The sequence below is a fragment of the Phaseolus vulgaris genome, chromosome 8 (assembly GCF_000499845.2).
Source record: "Phaseolus vulgaris cultivar G19833 chromosome 8, P. vulgaris v2.0, whole genome shotgun sequence".
Classification (NCBI taxonomy): Eukaryota; Viridiplantae; Streptophyta; class Magnoliopsida; order Fabales; family Fabaceae; genus Phaseolus; species Phaseolus vulgaris.
The window spans coordinates 55,240,187-55,257,278 of record NC_023752.2 but is presented as its reverse complement, the minus strand read 5'-3'; the positions used below and the strand labels follow the sequence as shown (position 1 = coordinate 55,257,278).

At 28.5% G+C, this 17,092-nt stretch overlaps 2 protein-coding genes across 2 annotated transcripts; one reads left to right on the top strand and one right to left on the bottom strand.

The window, feature by feature from the left end:
• Positions 1–8,480: 8,480 nt before the first annotated feature.
• Positions 8,481–10,738, bottom strand: LOC137823821 (uncharacterized). Its single transcript, XM_068629106.1, has 5 exons — positions 10,484–10,738; positions 10,146–10,288; positions 9,749–9,846; positions 9,239–9,465; positions 8,481–9,072 (listed from the first exon to the last, which is right to left on the bottom strand). The coding sequence occupies exons 1-5, from the start codon at positions 10,626–10,628 to the stop codon at positions 8,666–8,668; spliced, it is 1,020 nt and encodes a 339-aa protein (XP_068485207.1). The 5' UTR covers positions 10,629–10,738; the 3' UTR covers positions 8,481–8,665.
• A 2,976-nt stretch (positions 10,739–13,714) lies between these two features.
• On the top strand, positions 13,715–16,792 carry LOC137823820 (elongation factor 1-beta 2-like). Its single transcript, XM_068629105.1, has 6 exons — positions 13,715–13,964; positions 14,073–14,189; positions 14,299–14,365; positions 15,660–15,777; positions 16,052–16,165; positions 16,392–16,792. The coding sequence occupies exons 1-6, from the start codon at positions 13,879–13,881 to the stop codon at positions 16,553–16,555; spliced, it is 666 nt and encodes a 221-aa protein (XP_068485206.1). The 5' UTR covers positions 13,715–13,878; the 3' UTR covers positions 16,556–16,792.
• The last annotated feature ends 300 nt before the right edge of the window (positions 16,793–17,092 follow it).

The following is a 17,092-nucleotide window of genomic DNA, read 5'->3' as shown; positions in this document are numbered from 1 at the left end:
AATAATAGTGATTCGAGGGATTATATGTTGAGAACTCTCCATCCTTAATATTTTTTTGAAATGAATAATTTTGAAATTGCACCGATTAAATTACAATTCTAAAGTGATATTTTTTAAGTGTACTTGTAAAAAATAACATTTACCAATTATTTATATGAAAAAAGGTTTCTCAGACACTAGTTTTTTTTTCTCGTTTCCATTTTACAACCCTTTTAATAATAAAATATTATATTTTCTTAATAAAAATTAATATAAACAAAATTTTAAAATAATAATACCATGTATCATTGTTTATTTATATCTTACCATGTAGTATTGACTAAGTTTTATATCCCTACTTTATAACTATTATGTCCTCATTCTCAGGTGAGGATAAAAGTAGTGATAAAAATAATCTAAAGAAGGGGCCATGGACAACAGCAGAAGATGATATATTGGCAGCATATGTCAGAAGACATGGATCGGGAAATTGGAACGTAGTGCAGAAAAATACTGGACTAGCTCGTTGTGGGAAAAGTTGTCGTTTAAGGTGGACAAATCATCTAAGACCAGACTTGAAAACAGGTGCATTCAGCAACGAAGAACAACGCAAAGTGATTGAGTTACATGCTTTGATGGGAAATAAATGGGCTAAAATGGCACAGGAGGTCTCAATATCTTCTTCTCTTACTTCTCATTTTTTGGCATAACAACTGCATGCACTTATTTTCATCAATACTTACTTTTTCGTGTGTTGGTTTAGTTGCCTGGACGAACAGATAATGAAATAAAGAACTTTTGGAACACTAGACTCAAAAAAAGGAAACGAAATGGCTTAGGAATCTACCCAGATGATATAAAACATGTGTTTAATGCTCACAACTCAGAAACTACTCTACCTACTTACACTCACTATGTCAATGACTCGGGAGTAGGCTCATCATCATGTGTACCACGTGAGGTGTTCAACAATTTCAGCACTCCAAATCAACCACTCCTTGTACCACCAATTTCTGAGGTACCTGTAGACATGCAACTGTTTGAGGTACCTAAAGAGATGATGCAACTAGAGGTACCTGAGGAGATGATGCAATTGTTCCATATACCTAAGGAGTTCCTACTTCAAGAGTAGTAAGTTGTAATATTTTCTTACTAGAATTGCAATCTCTTACCTCTATATTGACAACTTGCTTCACCATACAATCTTTAATTGATGATATAAAAAAATGATATTTTTGTCATTTCATACAAAACTTGAAATTTTAGAAAAAGAAAGAGAGTTGTATATCGTAGCAAGATTGTCAATGTATCATTTTTCTGGTTACCTTCTTGCATCAGATTCACTCCTTCGTCTCAAAATAACATAGTTCTTATAACTGATCAATAAATGCAGTGTTGAGTTCTTGGAAGATTTCATGAATGGTGGTAACTATGAATGTTCAGGTGGCCCTTCTTCGATATCATCAAAGATGCCTCCATTGCCATCATCATGTGATGCATTACAATTTGATGAGCCAATGGTAGTAGTGAGGCAGGTTCATGAGGTTGGGACTAACCAACATTATAGGCCACGTTCTCCACGCAGCAATGGATATTTGGAGTCCATATTTTATCCACCAAACGTTTCTCAAGAACCAAAGAATTACTCGAATATGCAAGGGGAGTTAAATGCCCAAAATAGAGAAAAAATTTCTTAGCAAAGAAAACATGAAAATGAAGATATTTGAAGTGATTTTATTTGGGTGGAAAAAAATGGTAGTGATCCAATCAAGGATACTTTATACAGCATTATCCATCCTTTTTTCCCACGTTAAAAATTAGTCTTCTTTAACAAATTTTATTTTATATACTTATATATCTATTCTTCTTTTACATATTTTATACTACAAAAAGCCACCTTTTATGTAAATTTTATAGATTTTATTTTCTTTTGTATGATTATATATTTTTCTACGTATTTTATATTAGTTTAGTTTAAATATATGTTCTTATTATTTTGTTTCAAGTTGTTTAATTCTTTTATTTTATTTTTGTTTATCATCACTTCATGTAGGCAATATTATTCGAACTAAGCATCAACATTTTTATTTTTATTTCTCTTATAGAAATATAGAATAGTTATATTTGATTAATTTATTTTAAATAGTTAGTTTTTACAGTGATTAATATTGAGTTGTAATATTGCACTAGTTAATAGTTAATTTGTTTGAGTGTTTTTTTCTGCACCCATCAAAGTTCTTCATGCACCCATCAATATATGAAAAGACGATTTTACTCTTTTTTTTAAAATAACTTTCAGAATATCAGTTTTGGAATCTTATTGGACATTCCCTTCCATAATTTATAAATATATTCTAAAAAATATATTTTGGCGAAGAAGTAAATTTTTCACACCTTGGATAGTGAACAATTGAAAAAAATTTCTTATGTTTCCATAACTTCCTTTTTTGTTAGTTTAAATGTAGTTATACTACACTTTCTTGTTTTGTTTATATGCTTTGATATTTATTAAAAATTTAAGTGTGAGTTTGGGTTTTAAATTGGGTAGAAATAAAAGGTTTAATGATTTATTAGAAAAGAAAACTTACAATTTTATTAGTACCAAATATCTCTAAATCTCACTTTCAAACAAATAAGTATTATGATGAACGAATGAACATGAAATTTTTTTTTGTTTTCACTTTAATGAAAAATTTGATGATTAAAACAGGACACTAATTTCTCCCCCTAATATATTTTCTAACTTCCTCACTTAATATACATTTTTTAAAATAATTTTTAAACTTATATTTTTAAAAAAATATTGTATTATATAAACTAAAAATGTGATACACAACGAGTTAGATCCTCCTTTAAAGAAATTGAATAATATAACATATCTTAACAACCAATAATTTGAATATTCTGTTGAGAAAAATTTATCAATAAATCTTTACAGTTTTTTAGTAAACTAACTAACCTACAATTCCATACATTTAGGTAGTTTTATTTTAAAAATATATTAAATCACGAAACATAATGATATCATTATTTATTTTAAAATATTAAAAAAATCAATAATTTAGTTTTATATTTTTCATTAATTTTTTGGAAAAAAATATAAAAGTTTCTATACATTATATGTTACACCATTTCAAATATAACTATTTTAAAATTTTAAATTTTAAATCTTTCTGTATTATTATACTTAAACTTCATTATCATATTAACTTATTATTTTATTATAATACTGATATTGAAAATATCTATAGATATAAACAGTTATTCTCGCTATTATAATATTGATTGATAACAAATACATTTCAAATTTAGAAGTCTTTTAAATGTAACATCTACCACCAGTTCTTCCCACAATAAATCTGAAGAGTAAAAACGAATCTATAAAGATGATTTGCATTATTGTTATTGTGATGGCAGTAACCTTGCCCTCCTTCTTCAGAGGTACGTAATTAATGGTTAGGTTTTCTTTCTTAACTTCATTTATTCTTTCTTCATTTATAACTAGGTCAGTTCTATACACATGTTCCTGTTGAAACTGTTTATAAGATATCTATGTGATTAGTGTATAAAGAATAAAGACTTAATATTATGTTAGTTCTTTTTGTTGTTACATGTAAACATGAGTCTGATTCAAAGTTTCATCATGCACCACCATGCAAATGTAGTAGTTCTTGAAGGTTGCTATGATATCTTTAAGAAGCTGTGAGTTTTGGAATGTACTGAACAGGTTTTGTTATTGTTCAAGACTGTAGAATTTCAAACAGTATTCAAAAACCAGTGTGAGTGATCATATAGGTTGAACTACTTTATGAGAATACATTGTAGAACTAGTGTGCAGTGTGCATGCACACACAAGAGAGGATTAATGAGAAAATCAGTTTTTTTTCACATCAAATATCTTATTTTTTTCTAAGATTGCATTAGTGTTTATCTGGGTTAGTTTTCTTAATCTAACAGTTGATAAAAAAAATCGTGGAAAAAATATTGTTTTAATATAACGATTATTAACAAATTTTAATAATACGTCATCCGACTAACCACCACAATTATTTTTCAAAATGTCGTCACAATTCATTATTTCCAATTATTTTTGAAAATATTTTTATAATTGAAATCAGTTTATTTTCAATTATTTATGAAAACTTTTTCTAAAACTTTTTTTTTTCACCCAAAACTTTTAAAAAATTCCAAAACTTATTGATTAGACTATAGTTTCATATATTTTGTAAATAAAATATAATGTTGCATTTGGAGATACAAATTAGTACTTATTGTGTATTATTACTATAAATCAATTATATGTTATTTAAATAAATTATTATTTTATTATAATATTTTATTTTAAAAAAAATTGGTTGTAGAAGGATTAATTTTATAAACAAACTTTATTCTATTGCGTACTATTTTTGAGTTTCTTTTGTCTCCTTATATTATTTTTGGTATCGAACTTCAAAACTATTTTACAATGTTTTGATTTGTATTATTTTTTTTTTACACTCACAATCCATTGTGATACATTTTTATTATGAAGTTGTCAATGGTAACTAATTGTTGAATTATATTTTTTCTTTATTTTTTTCATTTATTTATTTATTACTAATAGTATTAATTAATATTATAATAAAATTAGAATAATATGAAGAATTACGAATTCAATAATAGCCCAAAATATTAATTATAATATTATTGAAATAGTATTTTTTTAATATTTTAATTGTTATAATAGTATTAATATAGATATGAATAATATAAAATAAAAAAGTAAAAGTTTTTTCTAATATCCTAATTAGGTCAAGTTTTAGCCTCATATTAGTGATTCAAGGGAGGATTGATGTTGAGAACTCCCATCATGTTATAATTAGAAAAAAAAATAGAACAAATAATTTTAAAATTGTAGTGATCAAATCATAATTATGATGTGTTTTTATGTTTAGTTCTCAAATTAATATTTTTCTAATCATTTATAAAAAAAAATATTTGACACTAGTTTTTTATATAAATTAATTATGATACATGGTATTATTATTTTATTTTAAAATTTTGTTTATATTAATTTTTATTAAGAAAATATAATATTTTATTATTAAAATGGTTGTAAAATGAAAACAAAAAATTAACGTATTACTGACTAAGTTTTATTTCTCTATTTTATAGTTACTTTGTCCTCGTTATCAGGTGAGGATAAAAGTAATGATGAAAATAATCTAAAGAAAGGGCCATGGACAGCAGCAGAAGATGATATATTGGCAGCATATGTGAGAAGACATGGAACAGGAAATTGGAACGTAGTGCAGAAAAACACTGGACTAGCTCGTTGTGGGAAAAGCTGTCGTTTCAGGTGGACAAATTATCTAAGACCAGATTTGAGAAGAGGTGCATTCAGCAATGAAGAACAATGCAAAGTGATTGAGTTACATGCTTTGATGGGAAATAAATGGGCTAAAATGGCACAGGAGGTCTCAATATCTTCTTCTTTTACTTCTCATTTTTTCTATCAAAACAACTAGATCATGCACTTATTTTCATCAATACTTTTTTTTCCTTGTGTTGGTTTAGTTGCCTGGACGAACAGATAATGAAATAAAGAACTTTTGGAACAATAGACTCAAGAAAATGAAACGAGTTGGCTCTGGAATCTACCCAGATGACATAAAACATGTGTTTAATGCTCACAACTCAGAAACTAATCTACTTACTTACACTCATTGTGCCAATGACTCGGGAGTAGGCACATCATCTTGTGTACCACGTGAGGTCTTCAACAATTTCAACACTCCAAATCAACCACTCTTTGTACCACCAATTTCTGAGGTACCTATAGACATGCAACTCTCTGAGGTACCTGGAGAGATGATGCAACTCGAGGTACCTCAAGAGATGATGCAACTGTCTGAGGTACCTGAGGAGATGCTACTTCAAGAGTAGTAAGTTGTAATATTTCCTTACTAGAATTGCAATTCTTTGTTACCTTCTTGCATCAGATTCATTCCTTCATCTCAAAATAACATAGTTTTAATAACTGATCAATAAATGCAGTGATGAGTTCTTAGAAGACTTCATGTATGGTGGTGACTATGAATATTTAGGTGGCCCTTCTTCGATATCAGAGATGCCTCCATTGCCATCACCACGTGATGCATTACCATTTGATGAGTCAATGGTGGTAGTGAGGCAGGTTCCTGAGGCTGAGACTAACCAGCACTATAGACCACGTTCTCCACGCAGCAATGGATATTTGGAGTCCATATTTTATCCACCAAAGGTTTCTCAAAAACCAGAGAATTACTCAAACATGCAAGAAGAGTTAAATGCGGGAAATAGAGAAAATTATTCTGAAGAGAGAAAACATGAAAATAAGATATTTTAAGTGACTTTATTTGAGTAGAGAAAGATGGTAGTGATCCAATTAAGGATACTTTATACAGCATTATCTGTCCTTTTTGCCACGTTGAAAATTAGTCTTCTTTTACAAATTTTATTTTATATGCTTATACATGTATTCTTCTTTCACATATTTTATTTTATCAAAAACCACCTATTTATGTAAATTTTATAGATTTTATTTTCTTGTGTGATTACATATTTTTCTTCTACATATTTTTTATTAGTTTAGTTTAAATATATGTTCTTATTATTTTGTTTCAAGTTGTTTCATTCTTTTCTTTTATTTTTGTTTATCATCACTTCATGTAGGCAATATTATTCGAACTAAGCATCAACATTTTATTTTTATTTCTCTTATAGAAATATAGAATAGTTATATTTAATTAATTTATGTTAAATTAGTTAGTTTTTATAGTGATTAATATTAAGTTGTAATATTGCCCTTTTTTTTTTTTGATCGGCAAGTAATTTGGGATGTTTCTTTTTCATCCATCAAAGTTCTTCCTGCACAATGGAAAGACGATTTTACTTTTTTTTTAAATGACTTCTGAATTATTATTTTTGGGATTTTCTTGGATCTTTCTTTTAAAAATTTATAAATATATTTTGAAATTTTTGGAAAGTAGTTTTTGGAAAAAATTTCGAGAATAAAATTTTCAAAATGTATAATACATTTCGGAATGTGTTTTCTAGAATATTTTTTTCTTAAATGAATTTTCGAAAGAGTCTTTTAGAATGAGATGAAATTAGATAGCGCATTTTTAATATTTTATTTATTTAATGGGGGTGCGGGAAGAACTTTGAGAGGGTGCAGAAAGAAATAGCTACCCTTTTTTTTCATGAAATGAGACGGACCAATTAAACAAATTTAGATGGGTCATATAAGGTAGTAGAGTCTATTGAGATTTTTTTAAGTGATGAAAAAGAAATTCAAGGGGCCAATATATAATTTATAATATATAAATTAAATAAACCTTGATTGTAATATTTTTATAGTGATTTTAAACATGTGTTCATGTTATTATTTTTTAGACCTTTCGCAATGGTTGCTAAACCAAAATTGGGTTTTGACATTATAGTTTTCTTCTACATGTTTATGAAAACAGCCTTAATTAAATATTTTATTAATAAAAAACATTTTCAAACTAATAATAAATACAAAAAAAATTAAGTTTATTACTCATTAATTATTTTTTTATCAGCAAAGACTCACTAGTGAATATATATATATATATATAAAGATCTATAAATAAGTAGTTTATTAGAAGTTATGGAATATTACCACTTTAATAAACCACTGGTTACTTTATTTTTCACTTCTTATTTCAATCTCATATCTCATCTATACTAATTATATTTTTTTGGTAAATAATAAATTTGCCATATGCAATGACAAAAATAATGTAAAAAACTAAAATTATTGACATGTTTTTCCATTTGTGCCAAATAAAGGGCCTATTTGATTTAAATGCTACTTGAGAAAGACTTATCTCTTACTTCTCCATGTGTCATTCTAAGACATGTGCCCTTATCCCAACAAAATTTTGTCATTAGACAAGTACTTTGAAGAAATTGAATATGAATTTTTTTTATAATTAAACTAAAATTAATGTATATAAAAGTTAATTTGTACGAGTCTGTATTAATTAGTTTTTTAAATGAATTTTAATATATATTGATTATAATTTATAGAAAGTGTTTTTTTATTTCCTTTTTTGAAAAGGCTTACACAAATTGTGTTTTGTTTGATCATTGAAGACATTTCTAATGATAGGGTAAAAAATTATATAAGTAAAGGTATTGAAGAAGAATACTAATAAAAATTATGTAACAACTAAAAATGTATCAATATTTTTCAAATATAATGTGAAATTATATTATTTCTGAATTAGTTAAATATTTTTTCTTTTTTAAAAATATTATAAGACCTACTATTAAAAAGGTTAAAACAAGTTTTATAAAAATTAAAAAATTAAAATAAATAAATAAAATTGATTAAAAAAATATAAGGATTGACTAAGGAAGATATAATCATAGTTCAAAAATATCTTGCTTGTAATTATTCTCTGCATTAGTCATGTACCTTGCTAGTAACTATTCTTTATTACAGATGTATATTGGTAGTAATAATAGGAGGATTATATATTTAAAAACAATTCCATAATATGAGGAAATCATACTATGACAGATACAAATTCGTTACAAATTGGTTAATCTAACAATCACATTTTAGAGGTCACTAGAGAAGAATAAGATACGTTGACACAAATGTATGATGCATATTATAGGCATAAATTTGAAACTAGTTTCTTACATGAAAATTACTCAGACTAAAATATTGTTCACTCACTGTGTACTCTTCAGAGCTTCCAAGAAAGAAGTTTTTAGCTCCACCAAGAGGTTGCCAACTTTCTTCTTTCTGATACATGGTGTATGAGTTTTCCTTGTTGCTACCACCACAAGTTATGTTGTAATTTTCTTCTTTTAACTTGTGTTCAGATTCTAGGTCCTTCTCCTTATTACCATGGTTTCTGCTTGCATTTTGTTCTCCATCCTTCCGGTGTTGGCCTCCTTGTGTTTGATTAACCATTTGCTTACTGTTCTTTTTTTCTGTGCTCAGTTGATCAGGAGTTGAGTTCCATACTTCATCATGGTGGCTCTTTTGTTCCTGTTGTTGTTTGTGGTTCATTGAATAATCTGTTACTGTACCTGCACAGATAGTTAGAATATGTAAACTATAATAACTTTGTTAGTTGCTAGGAAAACATTTGCTAATGTTAACCCTCATGTGAATTGCAGAAATGAAATGTGTAGAAGCTGATAAGGATCACAATTAATGCAACGAGATGAAATCTTGAAGTGTTGGAGTATTTACTGTTGGGAGAAGTCTCAGTGCTGAAGAGGTAAAGAAGATGGTCTGCTGAAATGTCTGGTAGTGGTATGCTGTCAGTGTATGTTTCATGGGTGCTGCTAGTGCTGGGGCGTGATTCATGGGGGAGGTGTAGTGGTCCTCTTAAACGTATAATTTTATTGAAACGCCTTACTCTTAATATACCACACGAAAGCTTCTGAAGGAAAAACTCCTCTTCATTCTTCATCTTCCTGTGACCAGGTTGTAGTAAGATGATTCACTAAAGAAAGATTAGATTATACAAACTATATATCAGAATTATGTTGTGATTTTGTTGTTAGAAACAGAATACTTGAACTTGTAAAGGGTGATTAATTTCTAAGTGATGCTCAAATCTATGTGTTCATTTGGTAGGAAGGTATGATTTGCAGAAATTATGCTTTAATGGATTTGATAACAGATAATCAATGTATAATTTCACATATAGCTCATGAGAATTGGATAATTCTGATAGTTAATTTAAATTCATCTTACCTGTCTAGTATAAGCCAAGTTGCCTTTAACTTCAGGGCTGATTTGAGTGCAACAGCCTTTAATGATGATCCTATAGCCATTTCTATCTTAAATCCAACCTGAAAATATGGTGTGCAAAGTTAACAAGATTAAAAGCTAGTGGGTTTATAGTTTTGTTCTCTAGTTAACTCTTGATAATCTCGTCTCAACATAATCATGTGTATAGATGAGTACTAAAAGAACAGATGAAATCATAGAATGATCTTTGTCATTTGTTCTGTTTATTGAATAGTGTTAAAAGGAATATTGGTCATGTTTTGAATTTAGAAGAAGCTAATGGTCACAAAACCTGGTGAAATTCAGAAGGAAAACAAAATAGAGAAAGATGTTGTTTACTAGTGTTTATAAATTATATGACCTTTTCTGATTTGTATAGCTGAAAAGTTTGAGCAATGTTTTTATTCTTCATATACTCTTCCTTCTTTCTGGCAGCTTGTTCCTCTACCATCTTCTGGTTTGCTCCAAACATTAACCTGCTATCCACACTGCTTTTGTACCCCACTACCAAAAAATTGATGCAAAGAGAATCAATAAAAACGATTAACATGCTTTGGAAAAGATAGTCAGATTACTCAACACAACATTTATAAATTACTGTCTTTGATTTTCCATTTTCTTTCTTCCAAAAACTACTTTAAGGGGTGAATAAAACAATATCATAAGAAGCACCCTGCAATCTGTGGAATGATTACTCACTAGGAGTCATAACTTGATGCATGACTACAATCAGTGTGAGCATATCTCCTGGCACAAGTGACAAGCTTCTTAGAGACCATTCCAAAATTCTGCCATTGATTTCTCTAGATGCATCATGGATCACTACTACACTTTGCCCTTCCATAGCCCTACCCTTATAGGGGAACTCCACCTTTTGTAATTTTTATTGCAGAATAAGTGTTGTTGTATAGCACAGTAAGTCCTAAGGGGCCAAGACTAGCAGCAACTTAATAAAGGACTAGGTGTTGGAGACAGCTTGTGTCCAAAGTGATAATATCTTAAGATAGCATTTCTTGTTCTTATCCAGTATCCTAAGTAACCCCTTAAAAGTTAATTATTATTCATTATTGGCCTTAATGGCTCAGCTTTGGTAAAACCTAAGCCAATTCCCCTAATCATTGTCCCTCAAGGATTGCCACATTAGTAGGACAAGATATTTGACCAAACTTTCGATGAGAACGAATGGTTTCTTTGTGAGGTAACGAAATTACCAAGCCTCTCATCCTTCTGCATGCCTAATGCTCTGCACTTGTAGAATTTTCATGTTATTTTCAGGAAAAAATACCAGTTTATGATTATGAAAATTGTTCTATGATGCAGGTTTTCAGCATATAACTATTTTGAATACGTTAATAACAACAAAGTAAAAGTAAGTTGTATCTATAAAGTACAGATTTGTGTCTTTGCCGTACATGTTATGTGGGGAATCGTAAAGAGGGTAGAACCAAAACTTGACTTAAATTTGGGGCATCTGATTGGATTCAGCAAAATTTGATTCTAGAGCCAGCAGCATAGCTAGGGATATTGTTTATTACTAAGGATGATTTATATTAACTATGCGGTAAAAATATTTATATTAGAGCTTTAATATAAGGTTAAAATGTTAAATATAAACTAGTTCATGCATTTCAACTTGCAACTCTAGTCCAACACAATCGCATTAATTCATTGTTTTAAGAAAAAATATATATTGACAATCTTGCTTCAGAATACAACCTTTTTCTTTGCTTAAAAATTCAATTTTTATATAAAATAAAAAAGGTTCATTTTTTAATATCATCAATTAAAGATTATATAGTAGAGCAAGTTATATATCATTCCTCTTGTTTTAATTTCATTCACAGGATTTTCATTATTATATTAATTAACATCTCAATAAAAATAAATGAATACTTATTGAGTAAATTATCCAGAAAATCATGATATTTTCTTAAATTATTACACTTATATTTTATAGTTTTTTCACCATTAGATATGTGTAAGCTTTGAAAACTTAAGAAGGTACTAAAAAAGAAAACAATAATTTTTTAAAAATAATGGACAAATTTATGTATTTTTTTTATAAGGAAACTAGTGTATTAATGTTTTTTAAAAAAATACAAAGGGTGTGTTTGTTCAAACTTAATTCATGTATTATGCACAACAAAAATGTCAATTTTAGACTTTGTATGCTTCAAGGAGTGTTGAATGTAAATGGTTTGGATCAAAAGGGTGTATAAGAAAGGGAGAAAATATATTCGTGTGAGTATTGATTTTTCTTTCCTCCTCCTCAGATGCAAAGATTGAAGCCTTGTTTAATATTTCATATATTTTATTTTATATATATTTTTTTCTTTATAAATAAATTTGTTGTGCAATTCACTCTACATATAACATTTTTATTATAAAATGTCCTCTAAAATATCTATATGGTTATGCATTTACATACAATATAATTCAAAGGATAAAAAAAACTTTCAAAATGTATAAATAAATATAACGGTAAATAAATTTGTATATATGTAGATAATAATAATAATTATTATTTAAAGTTATCAAAATAACTTATTCAGTACCAAAAATAATTTACAATATTTTAATTAATTAAAAAAAATCTCATATTATTATTTAAATATTATTAAATATAAAGATAAATTTATAAATTTACATTTTACACCTTTTAAAAATATTAAAATATTTGTCACAATCATTGTATAGTTTACCAACTTCAATAATTTTTTTTTACAAAATCAAAATACAAACATGTTCCTAAATATTCATACATTCATTTCCTCAAATTCCCACGTGTACTCTCCCAAACCACAACCACGCATAAACTTAAAAAACCACACATAAACTTAAAAAGGAGCTAGAATTAGTAAAATCAAAATATTATTATCTTAAAGGTAGAATTAGTAAAAAAAAAAAAAATCATGATCCACGACTTTATCTTTGAGAATTTTTTTGAACAAAGAAATTGTGTTTTATATACACAATTTGACTTCATATAATTTTTTTACTAAAATTATATTTGGTAAATACAACTTTAATAGAAAAAATATTAAAAGAAAAAAATAAGAATCGTACTTGATAAGCACGATCTTAGAGTAAAAAAAAATAAAAGTCACACTTATCAAACATAATTTTAATAAAATAAAATAAAATTTGTACGAAACAAAATCTTATACGTCAAACACAATGACTGATATTATAAAAAAATAAAAGAAAATTAAAATTATGTTGATGAAGCACAACTTCTTCCAAATCATTATCTACAACTTAATCTGAAAGTACAAGTTAAGTAAGTTTTGTCTATTTTAAATAAATTAAAAGATTTTGGTAATGTTTGATAAATCAAGACATCAAAATATTATTTTGATTCCATTTAAAATAAAATAAAACAAAAAAAAACAATATTAAATTTAAAAGAAAATACTTATTTTTTAAAATTAAGCCACACAAGTAAAACTAATCTTAATTTTGAGATGCAGTAACTTGACATATAAACTTTAATAAGTGTATATGTTTGATAAAATAATATATATATATATATATATATATTTAAATATATTAGTTCATAAACTTAGAAATTGGTTTTATTTAACAAAACTAAAATTGATTTATTTAAATTTACATAACTATGTTTTTCAACTTGATTCGACCTATTTTATTGAAGAACACGCACAACAAAGTCTATAACAAATATCCTTTTGGGTGAAAAAAATTAATTTTTTGAAATGGCATATAATACTATTGAAGTGAAATGAAACAACTTTATGAGTTGCTTTTGAATTTTCATTTTAACAAGAGAGATATTTATTTGAAAATAACTAATTTTTGTTTATAAAATTTATCTTTAAAAAACATCTAATTTAGTGCCTTTTTTAAAGACTTAAAAATTTAGAAATGATAATTACAAGAATTAAAAAGGATTAAACAAGTAATTAAAATAAGGTTTTTAGGTGAATTTCAGTTCAGAAGTATAAGGTTGGGACGGATTAGGGTTTGTGAGTATGCAGACTATAAATATCAATTATTGAACGCAGACAGAGGCTTTTACTATTCTCCTCACTCTTCTTCACTCTGCACTGCCACTCTTCAATTCAATCACACCAATGGCTGTCACCTTCTCAGATCTACACACCGAAGAGGGTATCAAATCCCTCGATCAATTCCTTTCTGGGAAAACCTATATTTCTGGGTAATAATTATACCATTCACTCAATTTCTATTAAAAATTCAATCTTTCACTGTTTCTGATGTTTGGGTGATTGAATCTGTATGTGGCTTGTTTTTTGTTTGAGTTCAGGGATCTATTTACAAAGGATGATATCAAGGTGTATGCAGCTGTTGTGGAAAAGCCTGGGGACTCTTTCCCCAATGCTTCCAAGTGGTACGATGTTGTCTCTTCTCATGTTGCCTCAAGGTTTGTTCCTCTCTCATTTCTTTTCCTCTTATCTATGCTGCAAATTTTGTTTTTTTTTTCTTCGTAAGATTTTGCCATTTTTTGTTAATATCAAATTTTGTTTGAGTAGCTTCCCTGGGAAGGCTGAAGGGGTTAGATTCAGTGCCGTAGCTGCTCCAGCTGCACCTGCCAAAGCGGTATGTGTTTTCTTTAATTGTACATTTGTTGTCTTGTGTTATTTTCTTTTAAAAAATCGTTTTTATATTGAAAATGTATGAATAATTTTGTCTTAAATCGTGAATTTTGTTGTTGATAGGAAATTAATGGGAAAGCCTTATGTAAATAAGAGCGTGAGGGTTGTTGATTGCCATGCATATTGTCGTATGTTATGATTCTAATTTTTATAGTTGTTTTGTGGAATATGTTTGATGAGGGAGGTATGAGAATGAGAGGCACGGTGGAAATGCAGGATGGACAACTTCAATTAGATGTTCAACACAGTTTTTATAACACTGATCCCACAATTCATTTTTTCATAACTTCATTTTACTTTGTGAAATTTGGAAAACAACATAAACAGTAAAGATTCGACTTTCACTCTCTCTCTATATGATTTGTTTTCTCGTCAATCAATTGTAAATTGTAATATGCGTGCGTGCACAGAAGATTATCTGACCAACTATACCACTTCTTTGCTTATTCATAATGAACTATGAAGATATTGACTTAATGCATGCAAAACATTCTGCCATTTTTTATCCATCCCAAACGTTTTTTTTTGTTTTAAAATTTCTTACTCGCCAGCTTTACCTTTCAATATTTTAACCTTGTAGCATCTCAAATTTAAAACTATCTTTTTAATGGAAAGTGATTATTTTAAAAATTATTGTGGAAATCTTAGATAAGTGCTTAAAATAGATGACAGCAATTGTATTATTATTTTCTTTTAAAGAATATACTTCCATTCAGGTAAACACCTGGATGAAATTACTTTAAAAAGATAGTTATTAGCCATACTAATGTGAAAAGAGCAGAGTTTGATTTTTTTAACCATACTAAGTGAAATGTTTAATCCTGAATGAGATAGTTATTAGCTAAGATAGCAACGTTGGAGGCACATTGTAGAGTTGAACAGTATTATAATTTACTATTTCTTAGAAAGTGGATTAAGTCTAATTTAACTTCACAAAATTATTTAATAAAGGAAAGGTTTATATATACTTATATGTTATAATTTGGCCATATTCTAATTCGATATAAGATCTTCAACACACTCTCTGATTGGATTCATCAAGATATGTTTACTAAGTGAACTCGTTATCTAGTATAACAAATATTAGAGCAGTACACGTATTGTAGAATATAAACTTTTGGCTTTTATAGTATACAGATACTTATTGTGAAGTGTTAGATATTATTGTAGTTGTTCTGAAGCTGCTAAGTGAACTTATTCAACTGATTTAACCATTGGGATTTATTTGAATTTGTCAGGCTGCTACTGCTGAAGAAGATGATGATGATCTAGATCTCTTTGGTGATGAGACAGAGGAGGATAAGAAGGTAGCAGAGGAAAGGGAGGCTGCTAAAAAGTCTACCAAGAAAAAAGAGAGTAAGCCTTCTTAAGAGCATTGCGACAGTAATTTGTGGTCCACGAAACATTTCCCATAAATACAATATTGATAGAAGCTGTCCTTGACTTTGTTTAATTCACGTAAACTTGCTTTTCTATTTGGGGAAGGTAGGTACTAGGCATGTTGTTATATGGTAGAATAATATGTTGAAATTTATGATGACTTCTCACATACAGAGACCTTTTCTTATCTCTAGATTTTACTTTCTTGCTGAAATTGTTTGAAACTGTCACTAAATGACGTTGTATATAGGTGGCAAGTCTTCTGTCCTACTCGATGTTAAGCCTTGGGATGATGAGACCGACATGAAGAAGCTGGAAGAGGCTGTCCGCAGTATTGAGATGCCTGGTTTATTGTGGGGAGCATGTATGTTCAAATTTTCATAAACTTTTCTCCTGCAAATTTGATGCATTCACTATAATGGCTATGCATTGTCTGTAAATTTTGTTATCCTATCAGTCAATCAGTCAGAAATCAGTGTTAACATGATTTTTAAGACAATTAAGTCCAAAACAGCTACTATACATAGTAGTTTGTGGCTGCATGACATCATGGTAAGTGTATCTAAAATGGTTTGTTCTAATTGATACAGCCAAACTGGTGCCAGTGGGATATGGAATCAAGAAGTTGCAGATCATGATGACAATTGTGGATGACCTTGTTTCTGTGGACACCCTTGTCGAGGAACAACTGACAGTTGAGCCACGCAACGAGTATATCCAAAGTTGTGACATTGTTGCATTCAACAAAATTTAAATTTTCTTGTTGGACTTTGAGTTTGGCCATTTTCAAGCGGCTGATCAGTCTGTGAGTCTGATTGATACTCCCTCCCTTTCATCCTTCATGTTTGGTCTGTTTCAGTAGTGGTTTTGTTGCAAGAATTGTGAGAAGGAAAAGAGACATAGATATATCAAGTATCCATGTTATCATGTAACTTTGAATATTACTTCTTAATTTAGTTATAAATGAATGATATTCTTGCATTTAATTGTTTATAGGTTCTCAACTCTAATTTCATTGAATGTGCTTCAAGGGTGTGTTGCATAAACAATTTTGGTTCCTGACTCGTTGTAACAATTATATCTATATTCTTTTCAAGCTGTTTATCGGTGCTTAGTCGTTCTTGGAACCAACCAAGAATATTCTTCACCAAAGCCAAATTTGCTGACCTTGGCTTTATCAACATCACCCATCAATCATTACTGCCACCACAGCTACTGCAACAAAACCCCTTATATAAAATTTGTGATTTCATTCTTCTATATTACACACTAGTATATTTTTAAAAAACAC